Source organism: Ruditapes philippinarum, unplaced genomic scaffold (assembly GCF_026571515.1).
Source record: "Ruditapes philippinarum isolate M1 unplaced genomic scaffold, ASM2657151v2 ctg8038_1_1_1_1, whole genome shotgun sequence".
In the NCBI taxonomy this organism is placed as follows: Eukaryota; Metazoa; Mollusca; class Bivalvia; order Venerida; family Veneridae; genus Ruditapes; species Ruditapes philippinarum.
The window spans coordinates 32,330-52,724 of NW_026856891.1; the positions used below are offsets into that span (position 1 = coordinate 32,330).

At 31.8% G+C, this 20,395-nt stretch overlaps 1 protein-coding gene across 1 annotated transcript in view; it reads left to right on the forward strand.

Moving 5' to 3' along the window:
- The first annotated feature begins 251 nt into the window (after positions 1 to 251).
- LOC132748033 (solute carrier family 22 member 18-like) overlaps positions 252 to 20,395 on the forward strand; it is a 44,280-nt gene continuing 24,136 nt past the window's right edge. Inside the window, exons 1-8 of the mRNA XM_060737578.1 lie at positions 252 to 406; positions 6,202 to 6,480; positions 7,325 to 7,568; positions 7,944 to 8,076; positions 8,349 to 8,449; positions 10,548 to 10,643; positions 11,986 to 12,098; positions 14,355 to 14,456. Coding sequence (XP_060593561.1) covers positions 6,235 to 6,480; positions 7,325 to 7,568; positions 7,944 to 8,076; positions 8,349 to 8,449; positions 10,548 to 10,643; positions 11,986 to 12,098; positions 14,355 to 14,456 — 1,035 coding nt within the window. The 5' untranslated portion in view covers positions 252 to 406; positions 6,202 to 6,234. The remainder of the gene's footprint in view (positions 407 to 6,201; positions 6,481 to 7,324; positions 7,569 to 7,943; positions 8,077 to 8,348; positions 8,450 to 10,547; positions 10,644 to 11,985; positions 12,099 to 14,354; positions 14,457 to 20,395) is intronic.

The following is a 20,395-nucleotide window of genomic DNA, read 5'->3' on the forward strand; positions in this document are numbered from 1 at the left end:
GCCCTTGACACGCAAGGCGGGGGGCTATAGCGGCCCTCTTAACTCCCGCGAAACTGTGCGTAACACAAATTTCGGCCTATCTACGCCCCTGGAGATATCAGTTACTTCAAAAAGAAATCCATTGTTTTTTTTTTAAATATACCCGAAATCGTTATCTACATTTATAAAGTTATCTGACCGATGTTTTGTTTTAAAAGAGACTTGTAATACTTTAAATATAAATATATAAAATATTTAAATAACCTGAAAGTGTGTTTTGAGTCGAATTGACTTGAGATCGAAATGAAAAAGGATAACAACCGAGGTATTCCAATTGTTTATACCAACACGTCAACTTTCAGTTTTGGTTCATAATGTGGGACATTTTGAGAGATAATGCGACAGTTTTGACAACTGATATTCAAGAGTAAGTCGCTTAGGTTATAATTCTTACTTGTTTTAAAAGCAGCATTATTTTATTTATATAAAAGATATAAAAAGTTATAGATATGTAGGTATGTATGATAATTACCTGACATATGAAGCTTTATAAAAAATGATTTTAACAGTCGTTTTACAAATAAGAAATTTACAAGAAAGTTAGAAACATCCGCTTATAAGCTATTTACTGACAATTATCTATCTATCTATCTCTGAATACTGCCAACCCCTCTCGCGAGTGTTATAGGCAGGAAATTGTGCGCGTCGGTGTGTTAGTAAAAGGTGTGAGAGAAAGTAAAAAAACCTGAAAAATGAACATGATCAGGACAGTGAGAGACATTGAAAACTTCTAGTCATTGTTAAAATATTTTTGTTAGTAAGGGTGAAAGAAAGTAAAAACACAACAAGTCAACTAATACTGTATCTTAACCACTGCCTGTTTGTATTGATCTAGATCAGGCAGGGTGACAATGTTCCTTGGGAGCTGGTTCCAAAGTGTGATACAGTGGGGAAGAAGGAGAACTTATGGTAGTCTGATGTAACCTGTATTTTCCTAAGAGAGAGGGGATGCATATGTCTAGTAAGCCTAGATGGAGTTTTAATGTAGGTGGGAAGGCTAATGGCTACTAGGTTATTGGTAAATTTTAAAAAACATAATAAGTCTAAAGTCTAGTCTTGCGATGCTCGAGAGAACGCCAGCCAAGATCTTTCTGCATGGCTGTAAACTGATGACAAAGGGGAGTAATCTTGTTTTACCCAGCGTATCGCTCGTCTTTGGACTTTCTCTATTTTTTGGATGTTTGATTGTGTGTAGGGGCTCCAAACAGTTGATGCGTATTCTAACTGGGGTCTTACTAGGGATTTATAAGCTAGTTGTTTTACTTTTTCATTTTTTGTATTGATATTTCGTTTTATGAATCCTAGGGTTTTGTTTGCATTTGATGTAATTCTTGAGATATGTGTGTTGTAGTTCAGGTCTGTGGACAAGTCAAGGCCAAGGTATTTTGAGCTAGGAACTGATGTTAAAGCTTGGCCATGAAGGAAGTACTTGTTGTTGATGACTTTTTTGTTTTTAGTGATGTGAAGGACTTGACATTTTGAGGGGTTGAATTCCATGTCCCACTCCCTTTCCCATATTTGCATCTTATCATTAATTAGATACATAAAACATAATTACTTACATGTAACAATTTACAAATCTGAAAACGACAATTATTCACTATTCACTGTTATTGGTAATGCATGCATGGTTGGACCAATGCTCGGTGTAAAAAATATTTCTTTAGAATATCTGAAAATGTTTCAAGTTATCACAGATTTAGGTCACTGGTGCTTTTATTTACTCTTTCACCATTGTATCCTGGATTGACACGTTTTCGATACGACAAGATATTTTGGGCAATTTTCTTTAGTAAAATACAGTGGGGGGAAAATCCTGGGATCCTAGCCTAATTAATTTGGCGTGAACGGTTTGACCCATTTTACAGACTTTTCTTTCTTACTGTCAAACCGTTACAGTACGCCTAATTTTAACTGTCATTTTTACGCACGGAAAATCTACCGGTAACACTATCGATAGTTTGGACTGATTTTTACATCTTAAACCTGAAAGTAACTTCAATTACCCCTAAAGATCAATAGAATATAAATTTTAGTACTAACTTCTCCTAGAAAAAATATTAGATTGTACCTGTCTTAACGCATACATGCGATTTATTTCAAATTTGTACTGTCTACTCTATCTTCGGCGGACATGTTATGACGTCATCGTAAAAAACGATTCCGTGAAAGCTGGTAGTAGCTACCAGTGTGTCTAGCAGGTAAGTGTGGGTTACGCATGAAGATTAAATTAAACAAAATATCGGGGAAATAAATCTATTCATTATTTTTTAATAAATGTGTGCATTATTAAATACTATTGAAAAGTATCATTGTATTTAACCTAAAATGCAATGGTCGCAAAATAGGCTCCGTACAAGTACTGTTGTTTAATATTTTTTTAAATATTTTAATACATGTACTCAACATTTATCAATTGGTGGTTTGCCTTCTTGTTTACTGCTAATGACTGCCAAATGTCACCCTCGGATAAAATACTGACTTCATTTATACATGCATATTTATATGACAATTAAGAACGTAAAAGAAATATTGAAGGAAACTATTTGAAATACACTTCAAATTATTCAGTATTTGTACAAATAATATTTCAAGAGCTCTTTTTCACCGATTGCCGATATATAATACCATATTAAACCTATTGATAAAGTTAATGTCTTCTTGACATTCTTTATTAATTTACTAAAAAGGAACTTTATTGTGATCCAGCCATATGCTGTGTAACTATAAAGGAATTTAGGGTCACATATTTTAATTGAAATAAATTTTAAGTAGAGGATATTAAAAAAAAGTCATTAAGAAGATCAGAATTTTCAAATGAACAGATTAAGAGACTTATAAATGTATTAGGTGTATGTCTTGTTGTTTCATACTGTTTTGGTGACACTTTTGTTTGTGTCCCTTGTTGTTTTCTCATCTTTGGTAAGTATCTTCCCTTTGCCCCTAGTTTTATTTCTTTATTTCGCCCCCTCCCCGAATTTCCTATCCCCTTCCCCTGTGCTCGTTAACTTAGTGGTCCTATTAATCATTCATTTATTTATTTTCTTTGATTTCCTTCTCAGTTACATTTTAGTGATAAGCCTGACCGTGCTCTCCCTTGCGCCCTGTCCCGTTTTAATTTAGGATCCTCCTGGGCTCCTTGCCAATGGTTCATATTCCTGGGTCGTGTGGGGGTTGCGTTCATTGAACGCCGCCTTTCCTTGTTCATCTTGTTTATCATATTGTATACATGTATACCGAACCGTAACAAACAGATAATGATTATCAATACAAGGTTCGGCAAGCAAGCAAAGAAATGTAAAGAAACAGAAAAAACTTATCCACATTCATGTATCCACCCTCCAAAAAAAAACCCACCAAAAACGCCTGAAACTGCAAAATCGAAACATAAATACACAGGAGTGCCAAAGACGGCTCTGGTAGGTGCAAGTGCTCCCTTTCGCCGGTTTAAACAGAATTGATCACTTAAACATAATAATGTTGAAATTTTTAATCAACATCCACAGATGTGTACATAATACGGCGGTAATCATGGAACTTTCAATGTGACACATTCGAGGTGCCGTTCAACGGGAACTAGATAACATGGAATTTTTAATGGGTATCAGAGGTTTTGGTGTCCTTTTGCGACAGTCGTTCTAACATTTCTCCCATCTGTCTTACATTGTTATGCTATTCAACGTCTAAATAACGGTCACTAAATTTCCGCTTGCTGCGTTTTTATCATTAGCCCCGTCAAATCTGTGCGACAATTGTATTTTACTGAGGACTGTCTGAAATTCCATTTTATAGTTTGAAATTTTAAGATTTTTTTTTTAGAATTTTAAAGTTATTTTTGGTTGTTTTGAACTTCTTCCCCTACAAAACCGTCCTCAATTTCTTTTAAAGATAATAAACTAGAAATTGATATGGAGTGTAATATAAATTGAAATTCTTCTTTGCTTCATCATGCATAGTATAATTATAATTCATTAAGCTGTACCTACAATTACATTGTATTTTCGTATGTGGGAACTCATGGCAGGGTTATAAAATGAAAAGGTAGTTCAGAAATTTCACCTAATGATCACAGATGTTAAAAAATCCAACTAAATAATATCTAATTTGACAATTTAAACAGACTTAAATGCAGTTATTGTGACATCGGACATCATAAACTATTTAATTTCTAAGTAAGGTTATCAGAATTTCCTTTTCACATTCTCTTTTTAATGCTGAAATATTTGTGTGTGAATAAAAGAGTTATTCCTGCAATAATTCAAATAAATAACATAAACAAATTGTATAATAAAGCTTGGCAAATACAATCGATTGCCGCCGATACCTGTGTTACACCATGGATTTTACAATTTTACCATGACACCGCTTTCCAATATGGCCGCTTTCAATAATTTTCAACGATTAAAAAATTAAAGTGGAATATTTAGACTTCTGTTCGACTTTGAAGTATGATAATTTGGAACCTTGCATAAAAAACGATTCTCTTTCAGGTAATGTAGACAGTTTCTTTGAAACTTTTCTAGTTTTCGCTCCCAACAACTTCTAATTGGGAAGCGTCCGTGCATAAAAATGCAGTTCGTGGTTGGACTTGGAAAAAGACAGCGCCTGTACAAAATTTTCTCGGTGTCTCTTTGACAAGTCTAATTAGTTGGACTACTGGGATCCGAGATGCCCGGAATCCGGGATCGTATAAGATATAGAAGGAAAACTAATAAATTATATTTATGTTGATTATTGTCGTAATGAAAGGCGATTAATCTTAAGTTTTTATTTTTTTATTGTATGTAATGAACGTTAAATTAATTTAACTTAGGATATAAATATATTTAGAGCTATTTATTAACAAACTTAAAATGCGAAAATCACAATACTTATAATTACTTGCCTAATTAATTGGAACAATTAAAGACTTTATTCTTGAATTGGTCAAATCCCGGGATCCCAATATGTTTTAATACAATCCCAGCTTTTCTGAAAACTATATTCTTGAACTGGCCAATTCCTGCGATCTCTATAATAAATTTATATCTTAATACGATCCAAGCTTCTCTGAAAACTATATTCTTGAACTGGTCAATTCCCAGGATCCCTATATGTTTTAATACGATCCCGGCTTTTCTGAAAACTATATTCTTGAACTGGTCAATTCCTGCGATCTCTATATATTTTAATACGATCCAAGCTTCTCTGAAAACTACATTCTTGAACTGGTCAATTCCCAGGATCCCTATATGTTTTAATACGATCCCAGCTTTTCTGAAAACTATATTCTTGAACTGGTCAATTCCAGGGATCCCCATATGTTTTAATACGATCCCCGCTTATCTGAAAAATATCTTCTTATTTTTTAATACGATCCCGGCTTTTCTGGCTGAATTGATTGAAAACTTGTGTATACTTTTTCTTATTGCATATTAGCACTCTTGATGCCCAATATACAACGACTTCCATTGCCATTACATGTACTTACAATTTACAATATTAAATAAGATTTTGTGTGCGTGTGACTTTCTGAGGTCAATTAATTAACGCTTTTCGTCTGTGAAAAAAATACGTTATTTTTAAAGATTTTTTATAACTACTACAAATCAAACTTATTCCCAAATCTGTACAAAAATATTCAAATAGTAATAATAATAATAATAATAGTAATAACAATAATAATGATAATAATAATACTCTGAGAGTAGGTGGTCAATTCCTGGGATTACTATATGTTTAATACGATCCCGGGTCCCGTTTTTCTTTAGGCGATCCTGGGATTTTCCCCCCACCATAAAAAACGAACAGAAATAAAAAAATATAGCCTTACCTTTTATTTAACTTATTTTCTTGTCAATCACATGTTTTCAAATATTTAAAGGGACTCCACTGAGGTTTAAAAGCCTAAAAACATAACAATTGAGATTCATAAATGAGCTGCAGCACTATAAACAGGAATATAATTATGCAAATAAAGTTAAGAAATTAGTCTCAATATTTCGACTGCAAGACTGACTGATTTTATAATCTGATTTTTCATAGATATCTGTCTTTACGAAGGGCGACCATCGTATATATAATAAAAAGCCCTTAAGTGCACAATTTGTTGGGCTATTCCAGGAGATTGCCATAAACTCCCATCAAAAATTATATTCACTTTAAAATTTTACTATTTTACAGGAATACTCTTCTCATCTTGCGTAGACACAAATCATGAGCAAAGCAAAGGATGGTTCCGCATATCAAAGAGTAAAAAAAAGATCGGAAGGAATGAGTGGCTCTGAAGATTTCACTGACAAACAGAATCTCTTAAATGGTGAAAAATCAGCGTCCAATATGGAAACTAAACACAAGGAAATTACAATACTTGGATGGTCTTTAAATAGAGTGATTTTAATCACACATCTGAACATTTTCCTGTATTCAGCTTGTTTTTGGATACAAACAGGAACTCTCCCAGTATGTTGTATGATTCTTTATTTTGTCAATAATATTTATTACATTTTTTCCTGACTGCATTTTAGACTGGCTATAAAATAAAGCTTAATGCATGAAATGAATAATATTTGATACACTTAATTTGTAAGAGACCTCAGCCACTTGATTTTGCTAATTGCTCATTTTGGAAATAAAAAAAAAGCTGGTTTAAGTTCAGATTTTGTAAAATTGCATGATTTGAAAGAAAATTTCAATGGGGGAAGAGGCCTTTAATAGGCCTCTGACAATTGTAAAACTTTTACTAAAAGGAGGGGGAAAAACACACTGTATTCTAAACTGCTCCCTGTTACCGTATTTTAGTATTTGAAATTAAAGAAACAGAATATAACATTCCCAAATAAAGTACATGCATGATTGCTATGTTTAGTACAATGAAGTAGGCTTTATCATTATAACTTTATGCACACACCACATGATTTACCTGAACATTTTAGACATCATTCTTTCAATTTACTCAGTTTGCATGATTGTGAACAGAACACAAGCCGAGGTTCCACTGATTACAGACAGACACAGACAGACAAGGCAGACATTCCAATATTATAAGTTTTATATCTTTAATAATTGTGGCAAATAATTTTGGAAAACTATAAAAGCATTTTGATCAAATATTCATCCCAACTGGCTATAGTAACAAAGCTGTTATCGAGGAAAATGAAAAATGATGACGGTTAAGAATTGTTTGGGAAGTAGATAGTTGATAGATAAACCTTGCTTAAATATTGCTTCAGAAATTTATCAAAATAATGTGTTCAATAACACTTCAATGTATACTTATGATGAAATTATCAGTTTTATTTTTCAGTATCTCTCTAAAAAGCTGGGAGTAAATGCAGTATGGTTTGGATACCTACAGACAACATTTGCTGTTGTGCAGTTGGCTGGGGGCCCGCTGTATGGGAGATTTGGGGACATATTCGGGAGTCGGGCGGCAATGACCTTGGCCTTTGTTTCTGCTGCGTTATCATATCTGCTGTTGTCAGTATCAACATCTGTTCCAATACTCTTCTTGTCACGACTGCCCTCCGTGTTCATGCATGCAATGCAAGGTATTACTATTTATACAAAAAAGGAAGAAATGTCCTTATTATGAAAAAAAAACCCAAAGACCTCTTCTCACTGTGCTTAGGTAATTAAATTTTATGATGAAACAGCTACGGGCTTGAAATTGAGTTACATGTGTCTAATTGTTTAATAATGCGAGTAAAGTATCCAGTTAGCATATGGTGTAGGTCAGTGTCCTAACAGTTAGTGTCAGAAATAAGAAGGGCCTTTTTGATAACTTCAGATATACTAATTATTTGACTTTATTATTTTTAAATTTAAATGTAATACATTTAATATACTAGTATAGTTTAACTGTTTTGATTGTTTAGAATGATATAGAATGAATGTTCTCCTTTATTAGATCCTCTATTTTACAGGTGGACAGATGATAGTTACTGATTTGGGGGATTCTGGGAAACGTGCAGATGCCCTCGGAAAGTTAGGGTTATCCTACGGCATAGGGATGGTGATTGGTCCCGTTGTAGGGGGTCTCATTACAAAATTTCTAGGGTAAGATTTTGCTGAATAAAACTGAATATATAAATAACAATTGCTTTTGCTATTAAAGATAGGAACTTCATCTTTAATACATTTATGATAGATGAAATGAAAAGCTGCATCCCTAAGTATCTGTCTGTATTTTTTTAGAAAATAAGTTCTAAAAAAACAAAATTATTACTCTCATTTATTAGATTATTAGAACTCCTGTATTAAAAAAATAAAATAAAATGACAGGATAATTGTTTACTGTTGATTCAACATCATATTTGTGTATATTACAGGTTAGAGTTTGCCGCGTTTGTTGCATTTTTGGGGTCAGTGTTCAGTATATGTTTAGTTTTAACATTTGTGCCAAAACAGACCAAAAAAGTACAAGTTCAAGGTTAGTAGTAAGTGAATAAATATTTATTGAATGAGAAAAAAAGTATGTGTAATTCTTGGTTATATGTGTAATTCTGTGGTTATATGTGTAATTCTGTAGTTAAGTGTAATTCTCTGGTTATATGAGTAATTCTATGGTTATATGTGTGGTTATATGAGTAATTCTATGGTTATATGTGTGGTTATATGAGTAATTCTATGGTTATATGTGTAATTATGTGGTTTAATGTGTAATTCTGTAATTATATATGTAATTAAATACATGTTCATGTATATGTTTATATCAAGACATTGAGGATGATGTTGATTTCAATATTAAGTATTTCAAAATAAAGTTACTTTCCTTAATTTATTGTGACAAACAGGCAGGTTTGTGTAAAATAATCGAAACTAGCAAATATAAACACATTATATATTTGTCAAAGATATTCATTGGTAGTTTGACTACCGTAAGATGACAAACCTTGCATTTTGGCTTTATTTTACCTTAAAGCAACATGCCTGCAGATTCATGCTAATTTTTATGAAACATTTGAAAATGTATTTAAAAGAAAAATATTATGTAATGAACATAGGAAGTTATTAACATATTTCAAACAGCACTAACAAGCCACTTAAATTAATACCAGAAAAGGTCAAAATATGAAACAAAAGTCCTTAACTGCATCTGTCACGCAGTAGAAATATGGTGATAAATACTACAAAAAACAAGTCCTTAATCCCATATAACATGTTAATTTTTACTTGAATCTTTTTACTTCTCTCAAATTCTTAGCACGTTTTTCTCAAGTTTGATTTTCTTTAAATAGTTTGGCTCATCTGAAGGCATGCAGCTTTAAATAAAGTTAACACAAAAGATCTTTCACATTTTCAAGCGGCAATGGATTGTTAACAATTGATAATGTTTATACAGTGTTCAATTTTGGATATAACCATTAAAGTATTTACCTTTAATACATAGGGATCAAACTTGAACATAATTATGTACAGTTGACTCTCGGTAACTCGAATTTCAAGGGACTGTGCATTTCACTTCGAGAGAAACGGAATTCGAGTAATGTTGATCTGCCGCCATTACATTTACATTTGTACATGTATATACATGTCCAAAGTAGAAGGTTTGTTATTGTTGATAGCGGGAATGCTGCAACATGTAACCGTTGAAATGACGGTTAATCACTTACAACTACAAATTGTAAATGAACAGAAAGATATTATTTAAAGTTCATTAATTTTGAAACATAAACAGAAACATTCGTAGCAATGACATAAATTCAAATCAAGTTGGTCAGTATTCATCAGTAATGATATTAGGCACATGTTTACAATAAGCACTCGTGAAAATTAGTTACTATAGAAGCACCACTAACACATTTATTTAAACATAAGTATGTCTAATACTTGGAGACGTGAATTATTCATCAGACTAAAAGGAAAGTAGCAAATGTCGTGAACTGGAAGTAAATATTTTTGTATGCATATGTAAAATGACGAAACATTAATTATACAAATCTTTCTTTTCTGATGATAACACACATAAATAACTAGGCTATTGTAGGACTAACACCTGTGTCAATTTTCTTAAAGTCACTTTAAAGACGTGTTAAAAATACATGATGACCGACAATTAAAATTACTATTGAACATGTGAAGAAGAATGACAACATCTCTCCTTCATGTCGCCGACCTTTGATCAGTCGGCTGTTTTTCACACTTCGACTAATTGAGATGAAAATATGATGCAGTTTAATTGACGGGACCAAATATTCCTTTCGACAAAACAGGAGTCTCAGTAAGTCAAAATTTGACCTAAGCGGAGTTAAATTACAAAGATAAAGAAGAAAATTTGACGGGACTTTAGAAATTCTTCGACTAATGCGGAATTTTGAGTAAGGCGATTTTGACTTATTGAGAGTCAACTGTATATTTTTTATCATAATAGTTTTGTCTTTCTATAAGGAAATACCGTAGGCGAAAAAATTAGGGACAGCAAAAATATCTCAAAGTATGGTATGTAAATTTGTTATTGTTACAAGCAAACAAGGTTGGGGCATATTAGTATTTATGTTAAAAAAAGGACATTATTTTATATTTTCCAGAAAAAAGTGGTGGTGCATTGTTGGATTGGAGGAAATGGATGTCATTGGTGATGGCACCTGGAGCTTTATTCTTGTTAATTTTAAGGGTAGCAACAGGTAAATACAAGACCAGACAAGGTTTTTGAATGATGAATTATGTAAAAATTATCTGGAAAAGGGGTGATCACTCAACCCAAAATGTATATGATAACTTTATCACTTCTATAAAGATTCTAATTAACCCAGCCTCATTGTTAAAGTTAAACTGTTCATATCCTGTCATTTTTGACTTGCCTATTCAAGTAATAGAAGGGCCATCTTACTTGACTGTGCATAGGCATTGTTGTTGGCGTTTTGGTAACACTTGTGAAAGTTTTGTATGCATCATCAAGTCTACCTAGACTGCATAGATGTATGGCCTAGCTTAGATCTTCACTTACACATAGACAAGTAATTTTAGTTGCTAACTGTGAAAGAGATAAATGATAAAAACATTTTTGTGCCCCCACGTTAGTGGCGGGGATTTTTAGATTTACCCTTGTCCGTCCTTCCGTCCGTCCTTCTGTCTGTCCGTCCGTCCGTTCACTTTTGTGTCGCACGTAACTCAAAATGTATCTGACCTAGAGTCATGAAAAGTTACAGGAATGTTGATCAGCATCTGTAGTTGTGCACCTGGGTATTTTCGTCTGGATATTTTTAGTATTTTCAGAGTTATTGCCCTTGACTTAGTAAAATTTTGCAATTTTCAATTTGTGTCGCATGTAACTCAAAAAGTATTTGACCTAGAGTCATGAAACTTTACAGGAATGTTGATCAGCATGTGTAGTTGTGCACCTGGGTATTTTCGTCTGTATATTTTTAGTATTTTCAGAGTTTTTGCCCTTGACTTAGTAAAATTTTGCAATTTTCAACTTGTGTCGCACGTAGCTCAAAAAGTATTTGACTTAGAGTCATGAAACTTTACAGGAATGTTGTTCAGCATGTGTAGTTGTGCACCTGTGTATTTTTGTGGTGCTTTATTTATTATGTTTAGAGTTATTGTCCTGGATTTAGTAAAAATTTGCAATTTTCAACTTGTGTCACACGTAACTCAAAACGTATTTGACCTAGAGTCATGAAACTTTACAGGAATGTTAATCAGCATGTGTAGTTGTGCACCTGGATATTTTCGTCTGGATATTATTAGTATTTTCAGAGTTATTGCCCTTCACTTAGAAAATTTTTGCAATTTTCAACTTGTGTCGCAAGTTTCTCAAAAAGTATTTGACATAGTCATTAAACCTTATGGGCAGGTTGCTCAGCATATTTTAGATTTGCACCTGGGGTTTCGCTTGTGGATTTATCCAGTATTTGTAGAGTTATTTCCCTTGACTTAGTAAAAAGATTGACAGAACAGTGGCGAGGTGGGGGCACCCGTGTCCTATGGACACATTTCTAGTTTCTTGTAATTATTTTCCAGGAATTCCTATTGGAATATTCCAGAGTATGTTTCAAGTTGTGGCCTTGGAAACATTTAATTTGCCAGCTGATCAAAATGGGTATTTAATGGCTTATATAGGAATTCTTTCAATGGTATGTATAATTTGGTTTAAACATATTTGTTTATTCAACAAAACATTTAAAGGGAGTCCACTGAGGTTTTTTGAAATGATGGGACTGAAAATATTTTTTCCAGATAATTGTACCATTTGATGTAGGTTTAGACCACTAATCTTTGTGCAAAATTTCAGATCATTCGCGCACACCATTTTTCCAGAATAATTATTCAAATTGTAAAAAACTGACCCAAACTGAAAAGCGTTTAAACGCTTTTCACTCAAATTAGGCTAAGAAAAGCATAAAAATACGATTTTCAATTTATTTCAAAGTATATTTCTTAACTATTTTTGCATATATTACTGTTTAAAGTGCCCCAGCTCATTTATGTAAGAAATTCAAATGTTATGTTTTTAGACTTTTAAACCTCAGTGGAGTCCCTTTAACAAGTGAACAATATTTACAAACTACATTTTGGGATTGGACAGAAAGCTATAAAGCTTATGAGTGTTGTATAATTTGAAGAGTTATTTCACTCAGGAGAGTTATGTCAAAAGTAATTAAGTTAAAGGACACATATGTCAGAAAAATGTTTCTGTGGTGACACTTCTTGATGCAATTTATTGCCTTTAACACTTACAATTCTAAATGTTTTATTGTTCCTGTAACACAATTTTTTTATGGTTTTAAATCATAAATATGATGCTCAAATTAAGATTTATCAATATTGTAGGTTCAAAAAGCATTATTTATAAAGATATTACCGAATTTAACATTTCATGTAAATAAAGGGAGGTAATAAAAAATTTTCTATAAAGTTTAAGTCAAATTTTGCATATATTTTAATGATTACATATGATATGCACAAATATTTGCAGTACATATTTTACATATTCTTTGATGTTTTAAAATTGTTTTATTTGCATAATTATGTACATATATATTATTTCACTTAGTGTGGTTAACCACTTTGATCACAACATACAGGATCTTTAATTATTTATTGAAATTGATGATATTAATTTTAAGCTCCACTTTTACTGCGGTGTTGGTATTTGTAGTTAACCCTCCCAATCACAGCACAGTTTAGCCACCACTTTGCTCCTATGTAGGTTGTTAAGCAGTTTACCAGTACTAGTTGCCTTCATTTTGGCAAGGAATTGATACTAGTATTTCTTCTGTACATGCTGGAGCAGAAATACAGTATGAATGACCATAGAAAGGAGTTAATGATCAATCACATTAAAAGTGACATGCATCAATGGGGAATCAAACATAGGTTGCCTGATTTACAGTCCAATCCTTTACCGATTTAGCTAACCAGATTGTTTACCAATCTTCATTAACTAGCTGGCACCTTAAGTAATTATCCATTGCAACCAGTATACAGCCAGGCTAGCTTGCACACATCATGAGTTTACTGGACGGTGCCAGAATGTATAATGCTGCTGTACCTGTAAAGAATATTGAAGGAGTGTGGTGTTTTGATTGGTTGAATGGTGTATAGATCTATGTTGATTATGTAAAGATTCCCACAAGTCTACAGGGCTAGTTTGAATACTGTATAATAAGTGTTTAATTTTGCGATGTGGAAATATTTGCGATTTTTGCTAATTGAAATTATGTGCAAATATTTGATCGTGCAAAAATTATTTCTTTTTAGGCAAACTTTCTTCTATCATTTGAAAACACTTTTTCATACTGCATCTTAATTAAATGAATAAAGTTTACTGTTCAGGTACTGAGATTTTTTTCTTTTCATTGCTTGTTTGTTTAGGTTTGGAGAAATCACAGATGTTTTATTGAAACAATATATGTGTAAATAACACAACAGGTTGTTCATATAACAAAATAATGTTTCAATATATAACAAAGAAATGTGTGATCAGGTCCTTTATCAAACTATAAATGTATATTTTAAACAATGATATAAATAATAAAAGTATTAAACAACTGAATAGACCGATTACAATAACAGAATATTCTTAACATGTACTTGCCTAATTGATGATATCACAAAAACAGTATTAAATTCAAGAAATCATACTTTCGCAAATATTTCGGCACGCAAAAAGTAATTCCCAAAAATTTTGTGACGCATAAATATCCACTTATATACATGTAGTAGAACTTTACCTAGTCAACAGAAGTGATACAATCCACAAGATGAGCATTCTCTTCTGTAAATTTTGGATAAAACTGAAGTAATTTTCTTTTAAAACTGTACTGTTCTGATCACTAGTGGCCAATATCTATGCAACTTATTATAAGGGATCTTACTTTATATTACAGATAGTTCAAGGTGTTGGAGTTGGTGTAGTATTGAAGAAAGTTAGTGAAAATGCAATCATGAAATGGGCATCATTCTTGTTAGTGTGGTCATACCTAAGTCTTGTAAGTAAATCTTTGTTGTTGTTTTTTTTTGGTGGTGATGGGCTTTTATGTACATAGTTCTGAATGGGAAGATAACTATTGAGCTAAAAAAACAAATTTGATTAATAGCTATATCACAAACTCTGTGTAATCAAATATCTGGAAAAAATCCTTCAGGGAAACATTAAAAAAACAAAAACAAAAACATTCCCTTTTTTAAAAAATTGCAATTTTTTCAATTTTTTTTTTTAAAAAATTAATTGGGGAAAGGGAAATTTTAAAGTTTCAAAAAAAACAATTTAAAATTAAACCCCGTTTGGTTTGGGGGGGGGGGGGGGTTTTTTTAAAAAAAAAAAATTAAAAATTTTTTATCCAAAAAATTTTAAAAAAAGTTTTTAAAAAGCCAAATGAAAAAAAAAATTTTTTTTTTCCCAAATTTCTAAAATTAAAAGAAAAAAACTTGCCGATTTTTTTCCAAAGCAAAAAAAAAAAAATTCTTCCTTTTTTTTTAAAAAATGACCAAAAAAAAATTAAAAAGGTGGCACTGTAATAAAAAAATTTTAAAAAAAGTAAAGTTTAAAAATTGTTTTGAGATATTTTAAAAAATTTTTTTAACCATTTGGGAAATTGTCTCTTTTTAAATCATAATGTATATACCCCTAGTACCAAACTTTGTTTAGGGAATTTCCCATCCATAAATTAATTCCAAATTTGGTCTGCACATTTAAAAAAAAATTATTTTAATTTTTTTAAAAACCTGCTTTAAACCCCAAAGTGATAAAATGGAAAACAAAAATTTTAAATTGTTTGGATTTTTTTCTTTTAAACCCTTTTGGGAAAATTGGCTTTTTTCCCGTGGGGGCCTTTTAAATGGCAAATGAAAAAAAACCCCCCTTTAATTATCTTTTTTAGCACCACCACCAAAAAATTTTCTATTAGCTGACCATGGATTTTTTATTTTAGCTGGTCTTAACTTTTAATTTTGAATTTCCCAAAATTTCCCCTGTGCCACGTTTTTGAAATGTTTCCCAAAATTTAAAAAATTAATTTCCCATTTTTTTAAAAACCAAATTCATATTTACCCTTTTTGGACATTTCATCCCTTTAAAAAATTGCCTTTTTGCTCCAAATTATTAAATATTAAAAAAAAAAATTAATTTAAACGTCCAATGTGCTTTAAATTTTTCCTTTTTAAATTAAAAGAAATTTATTTAATTAAATCAAAATCAAATATAGAAAATAACCACTTTTAAAAATTAAAATTGCATATGTTTTTTCCCAAACTTATAAAGGTCAGGGAAAAATTTTACCTAGGAATTAAAATCAGTAGCAAAACTTGCTACACGTTTGGGCACAAACCACTGACCCCTCGAAAAAGGTTCTACCACTGTTTTATTAGCTGAAGTTATCCAAAGGTATCACAGAAAACCCCTGGTTTTTCATCGGGGTGTCCCGTTAAAGGGCCCGTGACTCAAAATAGGATGGAAAGGAAAAAACAAGGTTTTTTCCCTTTACCCCTTGAAGCTTAACAAATTTAAACCAAAAAGAAAGTTTTTTAAAATTGTTCCTTAAATTTTAATAAATCCCCTTAAAAAAGAAAAAAAGAAAAATTTTGGAAAAAAGACTTTTTGTCACCAGGGTTCTAAAATTTTTAGGAAGGGAAAATTAAAAACGCCAAAAACTTTTTCCCCCGGGAAATTTTAAAAATTTAAAAAAAAAATAGACTTTGTGGGAAAAGGGGCTGAAAACATTATTTTGGGAATAAATTGTAGCCCAACCCCCTTTGCCCTATATGGAACATGTTTTTCCCTTTGTTTTTTAAACAAAAAATATTCCCATTTCAAAGTTTACTAAAAAAAGTTGGCCAAAATAAAGATTAAAAATAAAAAAAAAAACCAAAGGGAAAAAGTTTCAAAACAAATTGTACAAAATTCATTTCAATAAAAACTTCACTAATTTTTAATTAAAATTTTGTTTTAAAAAAAGGCAAAAATAATTCTTTTTTTTTAAAATTTCCCTTTACCATTTTTTTAAGTTTTAAAAGTGCCCTTTAATTTTTATTTAAATTTTGGGTTTTTTAAAATCTTTTTTTTATTTTTAATTTTAAATTTTTTTGATAAATTTACAGGGGTATGCTGGGGTTTAAAAAAAGGCAAAAAAAATTTTTACTAAAAACGAAAATGTTTCACCACAATTGGTTAAACATGCTGGAGGGAAACCCGGTTTTTCATCTTTTGGTTTTCCTTGGGTTCCCTTTATCTGGGATTTTTACGCAAAAAGGGTTTTTGTAAATTCCGAAAACCCAAAAAATGACATTAACCCTTTTCTCTGTTTTTGTATTTTTCAATGGGATTTTAAAAAAAAAGTGGGCATACAAATACTTTTAAATTGTTTTTTAATTTTAAAATTTTTTTTTAAAGCAGCATTTTTGCCCAAAATAAGGGGGCAATTTTTTTTTAAAAAATTTAAAAATTTAAAATTTCCCCCCCCTTTTTCCTCAAAAAATAAGGGGATTCTTGGGCCCCCGAAATAATTTTTAAAAACCTTTTTTAATTTAAAAAGGAATTTTAAAGTTTAGATGCCTTTTATTGCAGAAAATCAGTGTTATTGTTTAAAAAAATTGGGCAAAAAAAACAAGCAAAATATGGGAAAAAAGGATTTTGTCTTCAAAACAAAAAATTCAGTTCCTCTTTTATTAAACCATAAACTTTATGAAATATTTATAAAATTTTTTAAAACAGTTAAAATTCATTTTTTTTATATTAAAACCCCAATAAAATTTTATCTTAAAAAAATTTGTAACAATTGTTTTATGTATATTTTTTTAAATATTTTTGGGGATTGTTTAAAAAACAGAAAAAAAATATTTTGTAATTTTAGCAGGTTTTGGGGTTATTTCATTAAAAATTTGGAAAATTTTTAAGGTCTGCCATTTGGTTTTGGGCAATGCTTTTTACGTCAATCCCCCAAAAAAATTTAAACAGTTTTCCCCAAAACCCTTAAAAAATAAAAAAAGCCCAAAATTTTTTAGGAAAGTGCTTAATGAATTTTTATTTTGGGGTAATCCAAATTTATAACATTGTTATTTTAAAAAATTTGGGATTTATGTATTTTTTCTTTTTTTTTTTTATTTCAAATTTTGAAACATGGTTTTAATTTACACCCCATTCCAAAATTCATGGCCCCTTAAAAAAATTAAAAAGGGCTAGTTTTATTATTTATCCCCGATTTTTGAATTTTAATGAATTTAATTTGTATTATCAAAAAAAAGGGAAAACAAAACAAAGAACATCTATATTTTTTATATACATGCACTGGCTTTATAATATTTTTTTCTTCATTTTATAAATAGTTTTTAAAGGCAAACAACTTTTTTACATGTCTTTTAGAGTACCTGTTAGAAACAAAAGTCACCAGTTTATGATTATGTCGTCTTTTTGTGTCGCCTCTACGGAGTAGTGGCGACATATAGGGATCACTTCTCCGTCGTCTGTCTGTCCGTCTGTCCGTCTGTCTGTCTGTCTGTCTGTCCGTCTGTCCATCCGTCCGTCACAAAACTTGTCCGGACTACTGCTCATAAACTACTGGTGCAATTTCATCCAAACTTTACAGGAATGATCAGTACCAAGTCTAGTTGTGCATATTGTCAGCATTTTCCGGTTCAATGATTTTTGTCAGAGTTATGGCCCTTTAATAATTTTTATTTTTAAAGTTTGTCCGGACTACTTCTCTTATACCACTAATGCAATTTCAATGAAACTTTACAGGATTGATCTATAGCTCAAGTCCTTGCGCATATTGCACGGGTTTTCCGGTTGAATGATTTTTGGCCGAGTTATGGCCCTTTGACAAAAAGGTCTTTTTTTCTGTGTGTTGCCACATACGCAAAAGCTTGTCCGGACTACTCCTCATAAACTACTGGTGCAATTTTATCCAAACTTTACAGGAATGATCAGTACCAAGTCTAGTTGTGCACTGTTCGTCTGTCTGTCTGTCACAAAACTTGTCCCAACATGAAATTGGCCATCATGAGGCGACACATGTGATTACTGATCGCTCTTGTTTGGAATTTATTTTCATGTTTTAGTAGCAGACTATAGAAAGTACAGGTGTTGTTTTGAACTACAGTTTACAGTATAACCAGGCTGTATATTGTTTGCTGACAAAATTTTCATCTTGATATCCCTCAAATTTATATTTGACTGTCCCAAAATAAGAAGCCAAACTAGTCAATTTAAGAAATTCAGCAGATTAAACATGATGTTATTGGTCAGGTGTTATTTATTTATGCAAATATTACATTGAAGTGTATCAATTACTACTAGGTTTCTCTCGTTTTATGACCAAGATTTACATGAAATGTAAGAGGGATTATCCTAACATACTGTAATTTCTAGAAATTGAAGAAAAACATTTTTGTGTGTGAGTAAAATTGTTAAGTACAAATTGATAGATGAGTTAGAAATTAATAAAGGGAAGTTATTTATATAAGCAATAAAAAGCATACACTCCTGGCACCTGTTACATCTAGCTTTGCTACTTTAATCTCTGCCATTACTATAGAACATTTATACACATTTATGAAAGTGAAAAAGCTGCCTTCTTATTTTCTTCGTTATTGTCATGAAATATTCTTTTTAGCTCACCTGTCACAAAGTGACAGGGTGAGCTTTTGTGATCGCTTTTCGTCCGGCGTCCGTCCGGCGTCCGTCCGTCCGTCCGTAAACTTTTACTTTAAATGACATCTCCTCATAAACCACTAAGCCAATTTCATCCAAACTTCACAGGAATGTTCCTTTGGTGGTCACCTTAGAAAATTGTTCAAAGAATTTAATTCCATGCAGAACTCTGGTTGCCATGGCAACCAAAAGAAAAAACTTTAAATATCTTCTTCTAAAAAACCCAAAGAGCTAGAGCTTAGATATTTGGCATGAAACATCTTCTAGTGAGTGTCTACCAAGTTTGTTCAAATAAAAGCCCTGGGGTCAAAATTGGCCCCGCCCCAGGGGGTCATTGATTTTCCCTATATGCATATAGTAAAAACTTAAAAAATCTTCTTTTAAAGAACCCAAAGAGCTAGAGCTAAGATATTTAGCATGAAACATCCTCTAATGGGTATCTACCAAGTTTGTTCAAATAAAAGCCCTGGGATCAAAATTGGCCCCGCCCCAGGGGGTCATTGATTTTCCCTATGTGCATATAGTAAAAACTTAAAAAATCTTCTTTTAAATAACCCAAAGAGCTAGAGCTAAGATATTTAGCATGAAACATCCTCTAATGGGTGTCTACCAAGTTTGTTCAAATAAAAGCCCTGGGGTCAAAATTGGCCCCGCCCAGGGGGTCCTTGATTTTCCCTATATGCATATAGTAAAAACTTAAAAAATCTTCTTTTAAAAAACCCAAAAGAGCTAGAGCTAAGATATTTAGCATGAAACATCCTCTAATGGGTGTCTACCAAGTTTGTTCAAATAAAAGCCCTGGGGTCAAAATTGGCCCCGCCCCAGGGGGTCATTGATTTTCCCTAAATGCATATAGTAAAAAATTAAAAAATCTTCTTTTAAAGAACCCAAAGAGCTAGAGCTAAGATATTTAGCATGAAACATCTTCTAGTGAGTGTCTACCAAGTTTGTTGTAATAAAAGCCCTGGGGTCAAAATTGGCCCCGCCCCGGGGGTCATTGAATTTCCTTATATGTGTATAACAAAAACTTAAAAAATCTTCTTTGAAAAAAACCAAATAGCTAGAGTTTAGATATTAAGCATGAAACATCTTCTAGTGAGTGTCTACCAAGTTTGTTGTAATAAAAGCCCTGGGGTCAAAATTGGCCCGCCCCGGGGGTCATTCATTTTCCTTATATGTGTATAACAAAAACTTAAAAAAAATCTTCTTTGAAAAAACTCAAATAGCTAGAGTTTAGATATTAAACACGAAGCATCTTCTAGTGAGTGTCTACAAAGTTTG